At 40.4% G+C, this 15179-nt stretch overlaps 1 protein-coding gene across 2 annotated transcripts in view; it reads left to right on the forward strand.

Annotated features, from left to right (window-relative positions):
• Window positions 1–1032: 1032 nt before the first annotated feature.
• Window positions 1033–15179, forward strand: part of LOC149226216 (accelerated cell death 11-like) — a 221342-nt gene continuing 207195 nt past the window's right edge. The window contains exon 1 of one of the 2 annotated variants that reach the window (XM_089377448.1): window positions 1033–1534. In XM_089377448.1, the coding sequence (XP_089233574.1) occupies window positions 1340–1534 (195 nt within the window). In that variant the 5' untranslated portion in view covers window positions 1033–1339. The remainder of the gene's footprint in view (window positions 1535–15179) is intronic. The other variant, XM_089377447.1, reaches the window with a different exon arrangement.

Raw genomic sequence — 15179 nt, forward strand, 5'->3', positions numbered from 1 at the left:
CAATGGGACTGTGGATAAACCTTAACACGATGGGCCTCGCTTGAATTACATTGCGAATGATGAGCCATGCAAATCGAACCAAAGTCGAACATGAAGGTGAACGACCCACTGATTGAATGGAGGACTGTATTGAATGCGAAGGTGTTCATGAGAGGGGAACCCTTCAGAGCAACCTTCACACCAAAATTAAGCAGGAGAGCCTGTGTGATAGGCGAATTAACAACAACAAGTGAGCAATCTGACTTGATCCCCATAACAACCATGATAATTTGTTGGGAGAAAGGGTGCCTAGTAACAAATGCAGAGCCACTAAAATTCTCCATGCCCGAGAATGCCAATGAATTCCCACAACTGGTCCAACGAGTGAATGCATGAACGCTGAGATAAAAGCCACCATGACTGCCTACAATCCACATATCATAGCTCAAACCAAAGGCGACGATTCCATTCTGGGGTTGCAGAGGCATATCTATGATAGGAATACACCATCAAATAATGATAGGCTCTATCACACACGGGAGAAGGCCTTCCTTGGCATGATACCTAACCATTATGAGACTGCACACCCAAGAGTACTCACGCTTAGAAATTGTAAATGCTCACTTCACCTTGGAATTTGCTTCGATAGAGGTGCATGGCAAGCTAGATGATGTGTACATTGAATGTTCTATCATTTTCATAACGTCACTTGAATCATCACCCACAATGGGGAATATTTAATAAATTTATTAATATAATTATCATATTTCAATAATTTTTGTTTAGGTATCTGTAATTATTGAACATACTTTATAGACTTGAATCATCATCCACAATGGGGAATATTTAATAAATTTTATTAATATACTTATCATATTTCAATAATTCTTTTTTTAATTATCATGTAATTATGTTCTTTTGCTATGCATATTTTATCTTTTTAAACTCTTACTCAAAAAGGTACCCTTCGCTTAACTAATATTAAATAAATAAATAAGGGGAAAAAATATATATTTCACAATGAAATAAAATGTGATCGATAACTATATAAAAACCTAACCTTGTCGCTTCCGCTTGGTTGATTACCCGCCTCTCGAAGTACCGAGTGCCTGGCAGATTCGAAGTATGAAACAGTGCCTGGCTGATACGTGTGCTTCAGACATCATCTAAAGTGCGCAGAAGTTTTTGTAAGTTAGGCACAGAGCGCTCAGTGAATGAGTGATAAACTCGGTTTGTGAAGGTTACTAGTCAACATTGAGTGAATGAGATACCATCTCAGTCTGGAGTTGTGAAATAGATCAATTCCAATAGATATAAAATTTCAAAGAAATTTACACTCTGTATATCATAGTAGAAGACAATGGCAGCAGCGGAAGAGGAAAACACAACCCTGAGGCAGATTGCAGAAGCATTTCAAGAATTGGCTCTGGCTCTCAACTCGGATAATGGTGATATTCAAGTGGCCCGCTTCTCCCATGCTTGTTCATTGGTCTCTGTACTCTTTGGGTACCTAGGGATCGCCTTCAAGTTTGCAGAAATGGAGTATGTTGCCAAGGTATATCTCAGGGCTCGGGTTTTTTTTATTTTTATTGTGTAATTGATTCAATCACATTTAATTGTGCATTTAATCCATTGGGTAGTTATTGAATGTGATTGATCATGGTGAAAACACATGGTTGAATCAAATTTTATTGTGAATTCATTCTATCGGGTAATGATCGATTGTGATTGATCACGGGTAATATATATATATATATATATATATATAAATAAAGTGATTAAGTTAATGGTAGCAATTGCATCTCTAAAGCTAATCTTGACTCAGCAGTCGGGATTGGGAATTTAATCCGGGAAACTCGTGTATGATCCTATCCGATGGTCCTGGGCTGCCTTGTATGCAAGCAATGTGCTTTCAGCAGCTTCCTTCCTCTCAGCACCAGTTTTAAATTCTGCAAGATATCGACGGTAATCAACCTTCATCTTAAGATAAAATTCCTCGGACTCACCAGATGTGGATGAAGGGATAAGATGTGTGTCTCAGCAGACCAATTGATGAATATCTGATAGAAGAAGAATCTGGTTGGGTTTCCCCCACTTGTGAGGTTTTTCCCTGGTCTCTAACCTAAATCCCAATGTCTCTATTGTGTATGTTTTTCTTCTATTGTTCCTCACTGTTTCACTGCACTGTTGATTTTATTATTCTTTCTACATAATTACCAATAATGTTATGATGTTATGAGGTAGATGCAATATGTAAATGATGAAAAAAATGTAAATGCAGTTATCTAAAGCAAAGAACAATCGAGCTCTAAAAAAAATTTAACGTGGTATCAGAGCTGGGCTGAAGGAAAGTCATTGAGAACACCCCCTTAAAGATACCTATAATGGAAGCAAATGAAGATGGCAAAGACCGGTTGCTGCACAAACTAGCATGCCTTGTAAAGAGGCAAAAAGCTATAGGGCACAACAACATTTGGGAGAAAGTCCCACTGTCACCATAGTCTAAGTCCCCTACTATTCTCGGATTTTCACCGACGGGAGGAGTCTCAGTAATAACTCACTTGTGATAGATATGTATCTATGGTAGGTTTGAAGTGAGGGAAAGTGGCTCATTCAATGGAAAGGTTCAACAAAAGTGCAAGCTTTGGGAGAAGCTAGTAATACTTTCCACGAAAAACCCCTTTGAAAGATGGCTACATGAGACCCAGGGTTAATATAAATAGCGAGATATGAGTTCATCATAAGGTCAAGGTAGACAAGCGAAAAGGTAGTTAATGATTTACTCGAACGAGTACTAAAGCAAATGCCTTCAAAGAAATCGCCAAGTTGAAGGATTAGCTTCTAGGGTTCCCTCTTGATGAGATGCCTAGGGCATCAAATTTATGAAGATTCCACTATGGGAATTCTTCCAAAACTTGAGGATCCCAAGAGGAGATACTAAGGAAGTATCTTATCCAAACAAAATTTAAAATGCCTCCCTCCAAAGGATTTCGCACCAAGCCCTAGAGAGGCCTCCTTATCCTTAAGGGGACGAAAAACGAAGGTGAAAGAGAGACAATTTTCAAGTTAAAAGTGATCACCAAGGGTTTAGGATCAATACCTAACCATTGGAAGGCTATGGAGTCCAGGATTATCTCAATTTGGGCAACTTGCTCTTTAAAGGAGACCTAGAAGTAGCTTCGCTACCCTTAATGGAAGCAACTACATATCACCTCTATATATTTATACTTTGATGACGCTTGCTAATGGAGTTTCAAGGATGCAAATGCCATAATTCCCCTACGAACATTCATTCATTCACTATATATGAGTAATACCTGCAAAATTTCCCATTATTTGCAAATTTTAGACAATATTTCATCAATTACGACACATTAGTAACAATGAGAGAATATTCCATGCATTGGACATTAACAAAATAATAAATATAACATTAAATAACACTTACAAGATAGTGAAGAACATATCCATCCATAACAATGCCAAGTAGAAGCTCCAAGACGGATAGTGAAATTATCCAAACATCAAAATTCATCCAAAATCTCTAAAAAGCACCCACAATTGCAGGTCTAAAAATCTCTAATAACGATATCGAAAATCCCAAGTGTGATGCTAGGATGAGACAAGGTCTCTCCTATTTATACAAGAGTTATGAGTTCAAATTATGAAAGACAAAGCCCCTTTTGTGCCTAAGATGCACCCACCCATGGTCACAAGCCAACCATGACAGCTCAAAAATTAAACCGAATTTCCCTCTTAAACCCACGTAAGTATGATGTCATGCACACGTGGAGGCCTAGAGGGGCAACATTGAACTTTGAAGCCTCGTGCTAAAAATGTGAGAGGGGGCCTAAAAAATGATGATGAAGAGGGGGCCTAAAAAATGATGATGAAGAGGAGGATGCCCTCCATATGCTGCAAAACATCTCCAAACCCCTATTTGGGCTTTGTGGGCTCCAAATGGGTCTCACGGGTCTCCAAGTGGATCAAGATCAAGTTGATGCTCCATCAATGAGGGCTAGAAGATTACACAATCACTCCCATGCCTCCCTAGGAAAGACAACCTCCTCCGGGCCTTGGAACAACTGCCAAGTGTCAGGTGCGATGTGTAGTCGGCTGGGGCAACGTGGTCCAAGTGCATCATCATCTCTGAATAATTGGGGCAAGAGCAAGCAAATGGTGGTGTTGAGGAAGCCCATGGTGTGCCAATTAATGCTCTGCATGGATGGAGGCCCATGGCTCCTAACTCTCACTTTACAAATGCCATTGTGATCTTTTAGAGGTCTTGGATTTTGTATAGGGGGCCAAGTCCAAGATGGAAACCCACTTGCAATCCTGTATAAGACCCAACGCCTCTCCTCACCCTCCAATACAATGATTCATTAGTGCAATTGAGTAAATAAGCTTGCTTATTAAGGACAGAAGTAGACACTTCATAGTGGGTTTCCTTTCCAAATTTGGGGCTTTGAACATGTACTGGCATTAGGTAGGAGAGGTTAATGAAGGGCCCTATCAAGTGGTTTCAACCTCTAAGGGAATGATAGGTCCAAGGTACACCCTTCAAGTGGTAGGTGTCATCTGAAATAGTGATGGAACGAAGTGTGGACAAAGGGAAGGCTCCAAGCCACATGCCATGGTACAAGGGTAGCTATGATGAGGGAAGCCCACACCTTAGGTATATGAATGTAGGAGGGAGAAATCGTGGTACATGAGTTACCTCGACCGTTGTTTTTCCACCCTTCCTCATTGTCCTTTTATTGATTTTTTCTTTATTTTACTGCTTGGGGCTTAAGGGGATGAGAGCATGATGTGTAAGATATAACAATGATTATCCTGTTAAAGTGGGGCAGTTCATTGTTCAGAGGTCTTTGTTTCCGCCGGATGTATACCCTAGGAAGTCTTGTACACCCCTCCACGTGGGGGGGGTGCGGGGGGGCCGATCCCCCCCGGCTGGGGGGTCCAGGGGCCAGCGGTCCCCCGGCGGGGGCTCGGGGGCAGCGTCCCCGAAGCTAAAAACAAATGTAAAATTGCCTTGTAAAAGTATAGTAATTTCTAGTCAATCTGGGCCGTTCATTAGGCGGATGATCTGACGGTAGAACTTATGTTTAGTTTAGGGTTTTTTGCCCTAGAAGGCAACCCCCTCTCTTTGTATGAGGGTATTGTATTTGAGGCTGTGAAATAGATGTGTATTCTGTGAGCGAGAAATAGAGAGGTGAGACTGTGAGAGAAAACAGAGGATATTACAGTGGATTTGCTGTAGGTTGTGTCTCTTCATTTTGCTGGATAATAGAAAGGAAGGACTGGCTGTTTGGGGTTGACGGAGCCCAAAATGGGTGAACCACGTATATCTGTGTCTCTCTTGTTTTGTGCGTTTTCTGTGTTTATATTTCTGCAATATTTTATGTGTTCCATTGCTCCGTAATATATAATTTTCTAACAACTGGTATCAGAGCCGAAGGTCTATTTGGCTGATAAACTCGCAGGAAAGAAGGGTTCCTGGTTCGAGTGGGAGCAATGGCGGAAGATGGTAAGTTTAGGGTCGAGAAATTTAACGGCCAAAACTTCTCGCTGTGGAAGATGCAGATGGAAGATTATCTGTATCAGAAAAATCTATACCTACCATTGGGCGGAAAAACAAAGATGCCGACGGGTATGAAAGACGAAAAATGGAACCTTCTCGATAGAAAGGCACTCGGAACAATACGGTTGTGCCTTGCTGCGTTAGTCGCCTTCAACATTTCGAAGGAAACCACGACAGAGGGTTTGATGCAGACGTTGTCGAAACTATATGAAAAACTCTCGGCCTCAAACAAGGTATTTCTTATGAAACGGTTATTTAATATGAATATGTCGGATGGTGGATCTGTTGCAAACCATTTAAATGATTTTAATATAGTTACAAGTCAGTTAAGTTCTGTAGGGGTAAACTTTGATGATGAAGTTAGAGCTCTATTATTCTTGTGCTCATTACCAGAAAGTTGGAATGGTTTGGTAATGGCCATTAGTAACTCCGTTTCTGGATCTAGTACTTTAAAGTTTGATGATGTTGTCGGTGCTATCCTTAGCGAGGAAATGCGACGGAAAAGCTCCGGTGAGACATCGGGAAATGCTTTGAGTGCAGAGTCTAGAGGAAGAAAAATGGAAAGAGGAAAGAGCTCAGGATATCGCAGTAAATCAAGGAAAGGCAGATCCAAGTCCAGATTGGGGATAGTGTGCTGGAAATGTGGAAAGAAAGGACACCTAAAGAAAGTCTGTAGATCTCGGAAGGGAAAAGAAGGAGATGCACAGCAAGAAAACAATCATGAAGCAAATGTGACAGGTGAGGTGTTACAAGATGCTTTGATTCTTTCTTTCGAAAATATTACTGATTCCTGGGTGGTAGATTCAGGGGCTTCATTCCATGCCACACCTGATAAGAAATACTTTCATGACTATGTTCAAGGAGATTTTGGACAAGTTCGTCTGGGTGATGATAAACCCCTGTAAAATCGTTGGAATGGGTAAGGTTCTTGTAAAACAGCAGAATGGAAACCAATGGCTATTAAAGGAGGTAAGGCATGTTCCGGATCTAAAGAAAAATCTGATTTCAATAGGGCAGTTAGGCGGTGAAGGTTGTGTGACAACTTTCACAGATAAAGCTTGGAAGGTCACCAAAGGAGCCCTGGTAATAGCAAAAGGCGAAAAGGTTGGTACATTGTATTTATGCAATGGTATTTCTAACTCTGTTAATGCTTTAACTTCCAAAGGAGCAGATGCAGCATTATGGCATCATAGGCTCGGACACATGAGTGAAAAGGGGATGAAGATTCTTCACTCAAGGAATTTGTTGCCAGGTTTGAAAAATGTTGATTTGGACTTCTGTGAGAATTGCATTTATGGAAAACAGAAGAGAGTCAGATTTCTCAGAGTTGGGAAAGAAAAGAAGAATGAAAAATTAGAGCTTGTGCATACAGATGTATGGGGACCTGCTCAGGTATCATCTCTCGGTGGCTCTCGTTATTATGTTACTTTTATTGATGATGCAACTAGAAAAACTTGGATTTATTGTATTAAGAATAAATCTGATGTATTTGATACTTTCAAGAAATGGAAAGCTTTGGTTGAGATTGAGACAGGAAAGAAATTGAAGTGTCTTAGATCAGACAATGGAGGTGAATATTGCAGCAAAGAGTTTGATAGGTACTTTTCAGAGCATGGAATTCGCAGAGAGAAGACAGTTCCAAGAACACCACAAGAAAATGGTGTGTCAGAAAGGATGAACAGAACAATCATGGAGCGTGCAAGGTGCATGAGATCGCATGCAGGATTGCCTTTACAGTTTTGGGCAGATGCTGTAGATACTGCTGTTTATCTAATAAACAGAGGGCCTTCAAGTTCCTTGGATGGTGGTGTTCCAGAGGAAGCATGGACAGGTAAAAAGGTAAACTACTATATTTTAAAGCCTTTTGGTTGTGAGGCCTTTGTCCATATTGATAAAGAAAATAGAACAAAGCTTGAGGCAAAGTCAAAGAAATGTACCTTTATTGGATATGGTGTTAATGATTTTGGTTATCGCTTATATGATTACGAAAATCACAAAATCATTAGGAGCAGAGATGTAATATTCAATGAAAAGGTCTTGTATAAGAATCAGTTGCAAGAAAAGAAACAGGAAAAGGAAAACAAGGAATACACAGTTCTTGATGAAATCACTGAAAAAGGAAAGGTGCCTGAAAATAATAATAATCAACAACCACAACAACAACAACCACCACAACAACAACAGGCACCCCAAACACCTGAAAGTGGTGTTAGAAGATCTACCAGGATAAGTAGACCCCCTGAACGATACTCTCCTTCATTATATTATTTATTGTTGACTGATTCCGGTGAACCCGAATGTTATGAAGAAGCAATGCAGGTTGAAAGCAGGAAGAAGTGGGAGGTAGCCATGGAAGAAGAGATGGACTCCTTAATGCATAACCAGACTTGGGATTTAGTCAGGTTGCCTGTAGGAAAAACTACATTGAAGAATAAATGGGTTTACAGGCTGAAGGAAGAAGATGGAGGAAAACAGAGGTATAAAGCTAGACTTGTGGTGAAGGGGTTTGCACAGAAGAAAGGTATTGATTTTGATGAAATATTTTCTCCTGTTGTTAAAATGACTTCAATCAGAACCATTTTAAGTCTTGTAGCAGCTGAAGATTTGCATCTTGAGCAGTTAGATGTAAAGACAACCTTTCTCCATGGGGATTTGGAGGAAGAGATATATATGCAGCAGCCACAAGGATATGAGGTGAAAGGGAAGGAGAAACTAGTGTGCAGTTTGAAGAAGAGCTTGTATGGCTTAAAACAGGCTCCAAGGCAGTGGTATCTAAAATTTGACAAGTTTATGTCTGAACAAGGTTATACTAGATGTCACTCTGATCATTGTGTTTATTTGAAAAAGCAAAGTGATGGCAGCTATATTATATTGTTATTGTATGTAGATGACATGCTTGTTGCAGGATCTAACATGCAGGAAATAAATGTGCTCAAAAGAAAATTGGCAAATTCATTTGCAATGAAGGATTTGGGAGCTGCAAAACAAATCCTTGGTATGAGAATAACTAGAGACAGGAAAAATCGTAAATTAACATTGTCTCAGAATGAGTACATACAAAAGGTGTTGAAAAGATTTAACATGCACAATGCAAAACCAGTTAGTACACCTTTTGCTAGCCATTTCAAACTTAACAAGGAAATGTGCCCAAAGACCCAAGAAGACATGGATTATATGTCTAAAGTTCCATATGCATCAGCAGTTGGAAGCTTAATGTATGCAATAGTCTGCACAAGGCCTGATATTGCATATGCAGTGGGAGTTGTAAGTAGGTACATGAACAATCCATGAAAGGAACATTGGATGGCAGTGAAATGGATTCTCAGATATTTGAAAGGTACCACAAATCAAGCATTATGCTTTGGTGGTTCAAACATCTCCTTACAAGGATATGTTGATGCAGATATGGCAGGTGACAGAGATAACAGGAGGAGCACTACAGGATATGTATTTACTGTTGGAGGAACAACTGTCAGTTGGGTTTCAAAAATCCAAAGTGTTGTTGCACTTTCAACAACAGAAGCAGAGTATGTTGCTGCTACAGAGGCTAGTAAAGAAATGATTTGGTTACAAAGGTTTATGGGTGAATTGGGTAAGGAGCATGATATGGGCACGTTATACAGTGATAGTCAAAGTGCCATTCATCTTGCAAAGAACTCAGCATTTCATTCCAGGACTAAACACATACAGCTCAAGTACCATTTCATACGATCAGTGTTGGAAGATGGAGAGTTGAAGCTGGAAAAGATACACACTAGCAAGAATCCTGCAGATATGCTAACAAAAGTTGTAACCAAGGAGAAACTGAGAACATGCTCAGTTTCAACTGGTCTTCAAGGATGACGATGAAGATGAAAAACAGCCAGGTCCAAAGAGGAGTCATTGTCCAACAAATGAAGCAGCAATGGAGTTGCTACAATCATTCTCCAAGTGGGAGATTGTTGTGTGTGGAGCATGATTGTTCAGAGGTCTTTGTTTCAGCCGGATGTATACCCCAGGAAGTCTTGTACACCCCTCCATGCGGGGGGGTCGATCCCCCCCGGCTGGGGGGTCTGGGGGCCAGCGGTCCCCCGGCGGGGGCTCGGGGGCAGCGCCCCCGAAGCTAAAAACAAATGTAAAATTGCCTTGTAAAAGTATAGTAATTTCTAGTCAATTTGGGCTGTTCATTAGGCGGATGATCTGACGGTAGAACTTATGTTTAGTTTAGGGTTTTTTGCCCTAGAAGGCAACCCCCTCTCTTTGTATGAGGGTATTGTATTTGAGGCTGTGAAATAGATGTGTATTCTGAACGAGAAACAAAGAGGTGAGATTGTGAGAGAAAACAGAGGATATTACAGCGGATTTGCTGTAGGTTGTGTCTCTTCATTTTGTTGGATAATAGAAAGGAAGGACTGGCTGTTCGGGGTGGACGTAGCTCAAAATGGGTGAACCACGTATATCTGTGTCTCTCTTGTTTTGTGCGTTTTCTGTGTTTATATTTCTGCAATATTTTATGTGTTCCATTGCTCCGTAATATATAATTTTCTAACAGTGTGGACAAAAGGAAGGCTCCAAGCCACATGCCATGGTACAAGGGTAGCTATGATGAGGGAAGCCCACACCTTAGGTATATGAATGTAGGAGGGAGAAATCGTGGTACATGAGTTACCTCGACCGTTGTTTTTCCACCCTTCCTCATTGTCCTTTTATTGATTTTTTCTTTATTTTACTGCTCGGGGCTTAAGGGTATGAGAGCATGATGTGTAAGATATAACAATGATTATCCTGTTAAAGTGGGGCAGTTCATCGCCCACCAAGGGTTGGGACTTTCATGGGTTCTTGAATGATGAAAGGGGCACTCATAGGGGCCCTAGGAACTAGGGTGATGGCCATAATGATAGGGGGTAGAGCTCATGTTTGGCTTTTGTCCATGTGCTAAATTTTATTTTCTCGAGCATCTTTTACATTTTGTGGTACATTTCCTGTGATATGTGGCCATGTTATGCTTTTATCCCCTTTTTTTAGCTACATCAACCTTTGGGGCATCGTTCTAGGCTCGACCCAAGGTGTGGACAAGGGGGAGGGGAGGCTAACACCTTGTGGATCCAATGGACAAATATGGACCCAGATGGGGAAATTGTGAAAAAGGCTTGTAATAAGCAAAGGGGAGTGAGATATATGATATCGTGAAGTGGGACCCCGCAACCAAAATCAGGGTTTCCCGTGTAGTGCCACTCCTAAGGGTAATAGCCAATAAAGGAGATCCCACAAGACAAGGGTTCATGATTAACCGCCTAGTTGAGGTAAGGGAACAAGAGTACAGTCAAAGCCCTTCGTTCTTCCAGGTCACCCAATAATCCATTCCCAAGTGTGCCCAAGAAAAACAAGCATAAACACCCAATTACATAATGAAAAAACCATGATAGATGAGCGAGGGTGCACAACGACTAGCTTAGGTGGCGGAGAAAAGTAGCACATCAAAGCTATCAGGTGGCTGCAAGGGGCTGCCCATTGAAGACAAATCTAGGAGAAAATTTCTCCTATAAAGGTCACCCATTGGTGGTGGGTAACAAGACCTAAAAGAATTCTAGGGCTTGAAGGAAACCCTAGGGAAGCTTTGTTCCTACAAGGTTTGGGAGAAAACCCTTGAAGTGGCCTTGGATATGGCCTGGGTTGTATAGCATTGAAACCCTAGTGTGAAGCAAAATCTTCTTGATCAGTGAGAAGCCATTGAGTTCTTCAAGTACCTATGACAAATTTAGAGAAACCCTAGTTTGACTTGTCTCCTACCTAATGGGAGATGATGTGTTGTAGTGATTATCTTGTAATTGGGTTTGAAAGGATTGGAAAGAGAATACAGGTGATGCTCAAGAGGATGCATTTCTTCTGAAGACAACATTGGCATATGATCGATGGATAGTGGTGCCTCTTGGCTAAGAGGAAGACAGGATCAAGAGGGAGTTGAGAGCCTCCTACAATCTACATTAAAGATAAGTACTTTCAAGACTTATGTCATTTCTTTGTGTCACTATTCTTGTGAATTTATTCTTTTCGATTATTGGTGATTCTTCCTGCATGAGTATTTTATTTGTTTCACTAACTTCTTGGATGAGGATGTGATCCATCTTGAGGATCATCAAGATGTAGAATAGTGCAGGAAGGGTTAGCTCCAAGAGGGAGTTGGTGCAGGAAAATGAAGAAGCCACTCTTACATCTAGAAAAGAAAGATAGTCCTGCCTCATCACCAGGTACACTTTCATTATGATTATTTACTTTGCCATTATTGCTCTTGCTCTTGTTTTGGGGTCATAGGTATATCTGATGAATGTGAGGACCAAGTCCTCTATATCGAGATTGAGGAAGATGTGGAACCATCCCATGATTAGAGTGGCACTTGAAAATGGACAAGAGTGTTGGAAATACTGAGAAGGGGGTTGAATTAGTATTTCTTTTACAAATGTTACTTTACCAATTTAGATCACTTATAAATAGAACACAAAATGAACAATATAGAATAAATATTTTTATTAATCAGAAATAATGAGGACTCCAACCCTCTTCTTTACAATAAATCAAGTACAATAATGTTTAGGGCTCCAACCCTAGATGAAGACACCATTCTTTCAATCACCAGGCTCCAACTTGTACTTTGCCAAGCACCAACTTGGACTTCATGAGGCTCCAACCTCTAGGGCTCTGATCCTATCTTCTTGAGGACTTCTATCCTCTAGGGCACCAACCCTTTTTTCCAACGCAGGCTCCGACTTGATCTTTTTGAGGACACCTATCCTCTAGGCACCAACCCTATCAATCTGCTTCAACTCTTAAATGTAGGTTGAATGGTTCTTCAAGGCCTCCCAAAAACTTCTGCAACAAGCCTTGACAATATCTTCAAATTAGCCTTCAACAATTGCCCTTGCTTAGCTCATCAATGACAAGTTTATGATTTTTAGGTGTCTCCACAGCTCTTCATGTCACCCAAACAATTTTCTTCAAGGTCATATCATGAGGACTTCCATCAATAAATTATGAGGTGTCCACTAATGTCTCCAAGGCAACTTCTAAAATGATGTTCAACAACACTAGCTCCAACTAGATGTCCTCAAGATACTCTTTAGGTCTGCTTCAAGAACAAAGGCTTCCAAGCCTGCTTCAACTGGTTAACAAAACACCTCAAGGAATTCTTCAAAGACTGGTTCACAGTAGCTTAAGATCTTGTCCAAAATTGCTTTTCAAGTTTGCTCCAAATTCATTCAAAATCTGATCCAAGGTAAGTCAATAAGTATTCAAGAATCTGATCCAAGAAGGGTCACTACAAGGACTGCTGCAGAGATTATCGAGGAGTAACCAAAAGTCTGTTCCAAACCGATATAGTGTCAACTCCTAGATGAGGTCTTTGTTGCCTCAGAAGTGCACAATAGGTCTACCTCAAAGAAGCCACAAAATCTCCAAGAATGTGTCTCAAAAACCTTCCCTCTTTATGAACAATGCTGAGATCTGCAATGAGTGATTTATACAGGTCGAAGTATAGAAAAATTTCTCGAAAGGTCCACAAGGCACCTTTCACAATTCTGATATGAACTCACACCAATTGCAGGCTCCAAATCTACTCCACAGGACCAAGTTTCTCTTGGGACTGAGGTCTGTCCTAATCAACAGAGGTCCAAGCTTCAGAGGGGCCGAGAGACAGAGTTAGTTTTGCCTCAGGTCGAGCCTCAGAACAAGCCGCAGGAGGGTCTCAGTCAAGGCCGCAGGAGGGCCTCAGTTAAGGCCGAAATTTCAGGCATGAACTTCTATGTTCACAGATCCGAAAAAAATCTTTTCATAAAACCAAGACAGTCCCGAAATTTCTGAGTATAAAACAGGTCCAAATTTCCAAACAGAAGCACTCCACTGAAATTGGTTTTTATTCTTCACTAGTTCACTATTTCACTGCTCCTCTCTGAGATTGCCTTTACCGAGTTGGATGGCTGAAACGAATGAGTTCAGGCTTGTATTTATAGTTGTTTGGCACAACGAAAGGACATGTAAGCCGGCATATCTTATGGAGCCGACCTGTATTGTAATTAAATTTGACCTGTAACTTGCAAGATCTATTTGACAGTTTTCAAAGATTCCATTCCATACAATTTTAAAATATCTTCATAGGAACGCCTTCAATATTTTTATCCAAAGTCATTGCATTTTTGACAATATTTGGGTCACCATTGCTGCTTGATAATTTTCTGGACCACTTGTGGCACTTCGTTTATTTCATTCAGTTATGGTGTCAAAAGATACAACATTTATGCAAAGGATGATTGGAGTGTAATTCTGTTAGAAGCTTTCATGTTGATAGCACCTTATAACAAACATAATACGCTCATTGTCAGCTCTACTTATGAGTATGACTTTATAGATTTCAATAGCTGTGATAGTAGCAGTCAATGAATGGATAAAATGGCTGATAATATGTTGCTCCAAGTGGTCTTCAAAGGATGTCAACAGCAAGCCATACTTCCTTATGTATGCACCTTGAAAACCTTGCATTCATTATAGGACTCCTTCAACATTCTTTTTTTTTGAAAGGCAGAGACCGTGGCCTATAGGCATAAGCTCTCTTATAGTTACATTATCAGGGATTGAAACTACACTTGCTCCAAGTGGTCTTCAAAGGATGTCAGCAGCAAGCCATACTTCCTTATGTATGCACCTTGAAAACCTTGCATTCATTATAGGACTCCTTCAACGTTTTTTTTTTGAAAGGCAAAGACCGTGGCCTATAGGCATAAGCTCTCTTATAGTTACATTATCAGGGATTGAAACTACACCATATTCATTATTGACTTTAATAGCATTCATTCTTCCTTTATCTAGGGTATGGTTGAACAATGCTTTAAGGCTTCTATGGTGTAAGGAGTCATCATTTTAGGGCAAATTCAATAAGATTAGGGCACCTAGGGTTTATACTAAGGCTTTCCATACATCACACAAGTTAGGGCAACATGTGGTAATCAAGGACATGCCAATCCTAGGGTTACAAGACTCCATCAATAAATTGGGGTTAGGATTAGGGTTAGGGTTTTGCAGTTCACTTAGGATTTTGTAATTAGGGTTTTGCACATAGTGTTAGGGTTTCTTGTAGTCATCATCTTCAACAATGACATCACTGTATTGACATCAATGACAACTTTATTCAACAAAGAGCTCAAGACCTCGAAGGAAGGGTTGCAGTGTCCTTGGTTGATAACTATGATAGAAGAAGCTTCCTATTCAAAGGGAGTAGATTAAGTGCAATAGTCTAATATGATGTTGAGAGCAATATGTTCTTCATGCAAGGACCATTCTTGATGACTAAGATGTAGCAGTATTTGATGCTTCCATAATATGGTTCAAACTATAATAAGAAGTATGCTCTCAAGGAAAGAAGGTTATGATGAGATCCTAGCTCCTGTTGCCAAATTCATTATTATCGGATATACATGAAGTAAGCTTATTCAATGGAGGAAGGAGCATATTTGCAGTTATCTTAGGACTTGAAGGGGCATGAATAATAGACTTGTGAGTGCAGATTGAAGAAAGCTCCATATGGACTCTAGTAGGTCCCTTGGGCTTTAGCATGCTTGGAATGATAGACATCTAATGCAGACCCCAACCTCTC

Source organism: Pinus tabuliformis, chromosome J (assembly GCF_031772625.1).
Source record: "Pinus tabuliformis cultivar Carrire ecotype Pingquan chromosome J, CPIR1, whole genome shotgun sequence".
Taxonomy (NCBI): Eukaryota; Viridiplantae; Streptophyta; class Pinopsida; order Pinales; family Pinaceae; genus Pinus; species Pinus tabuliformis.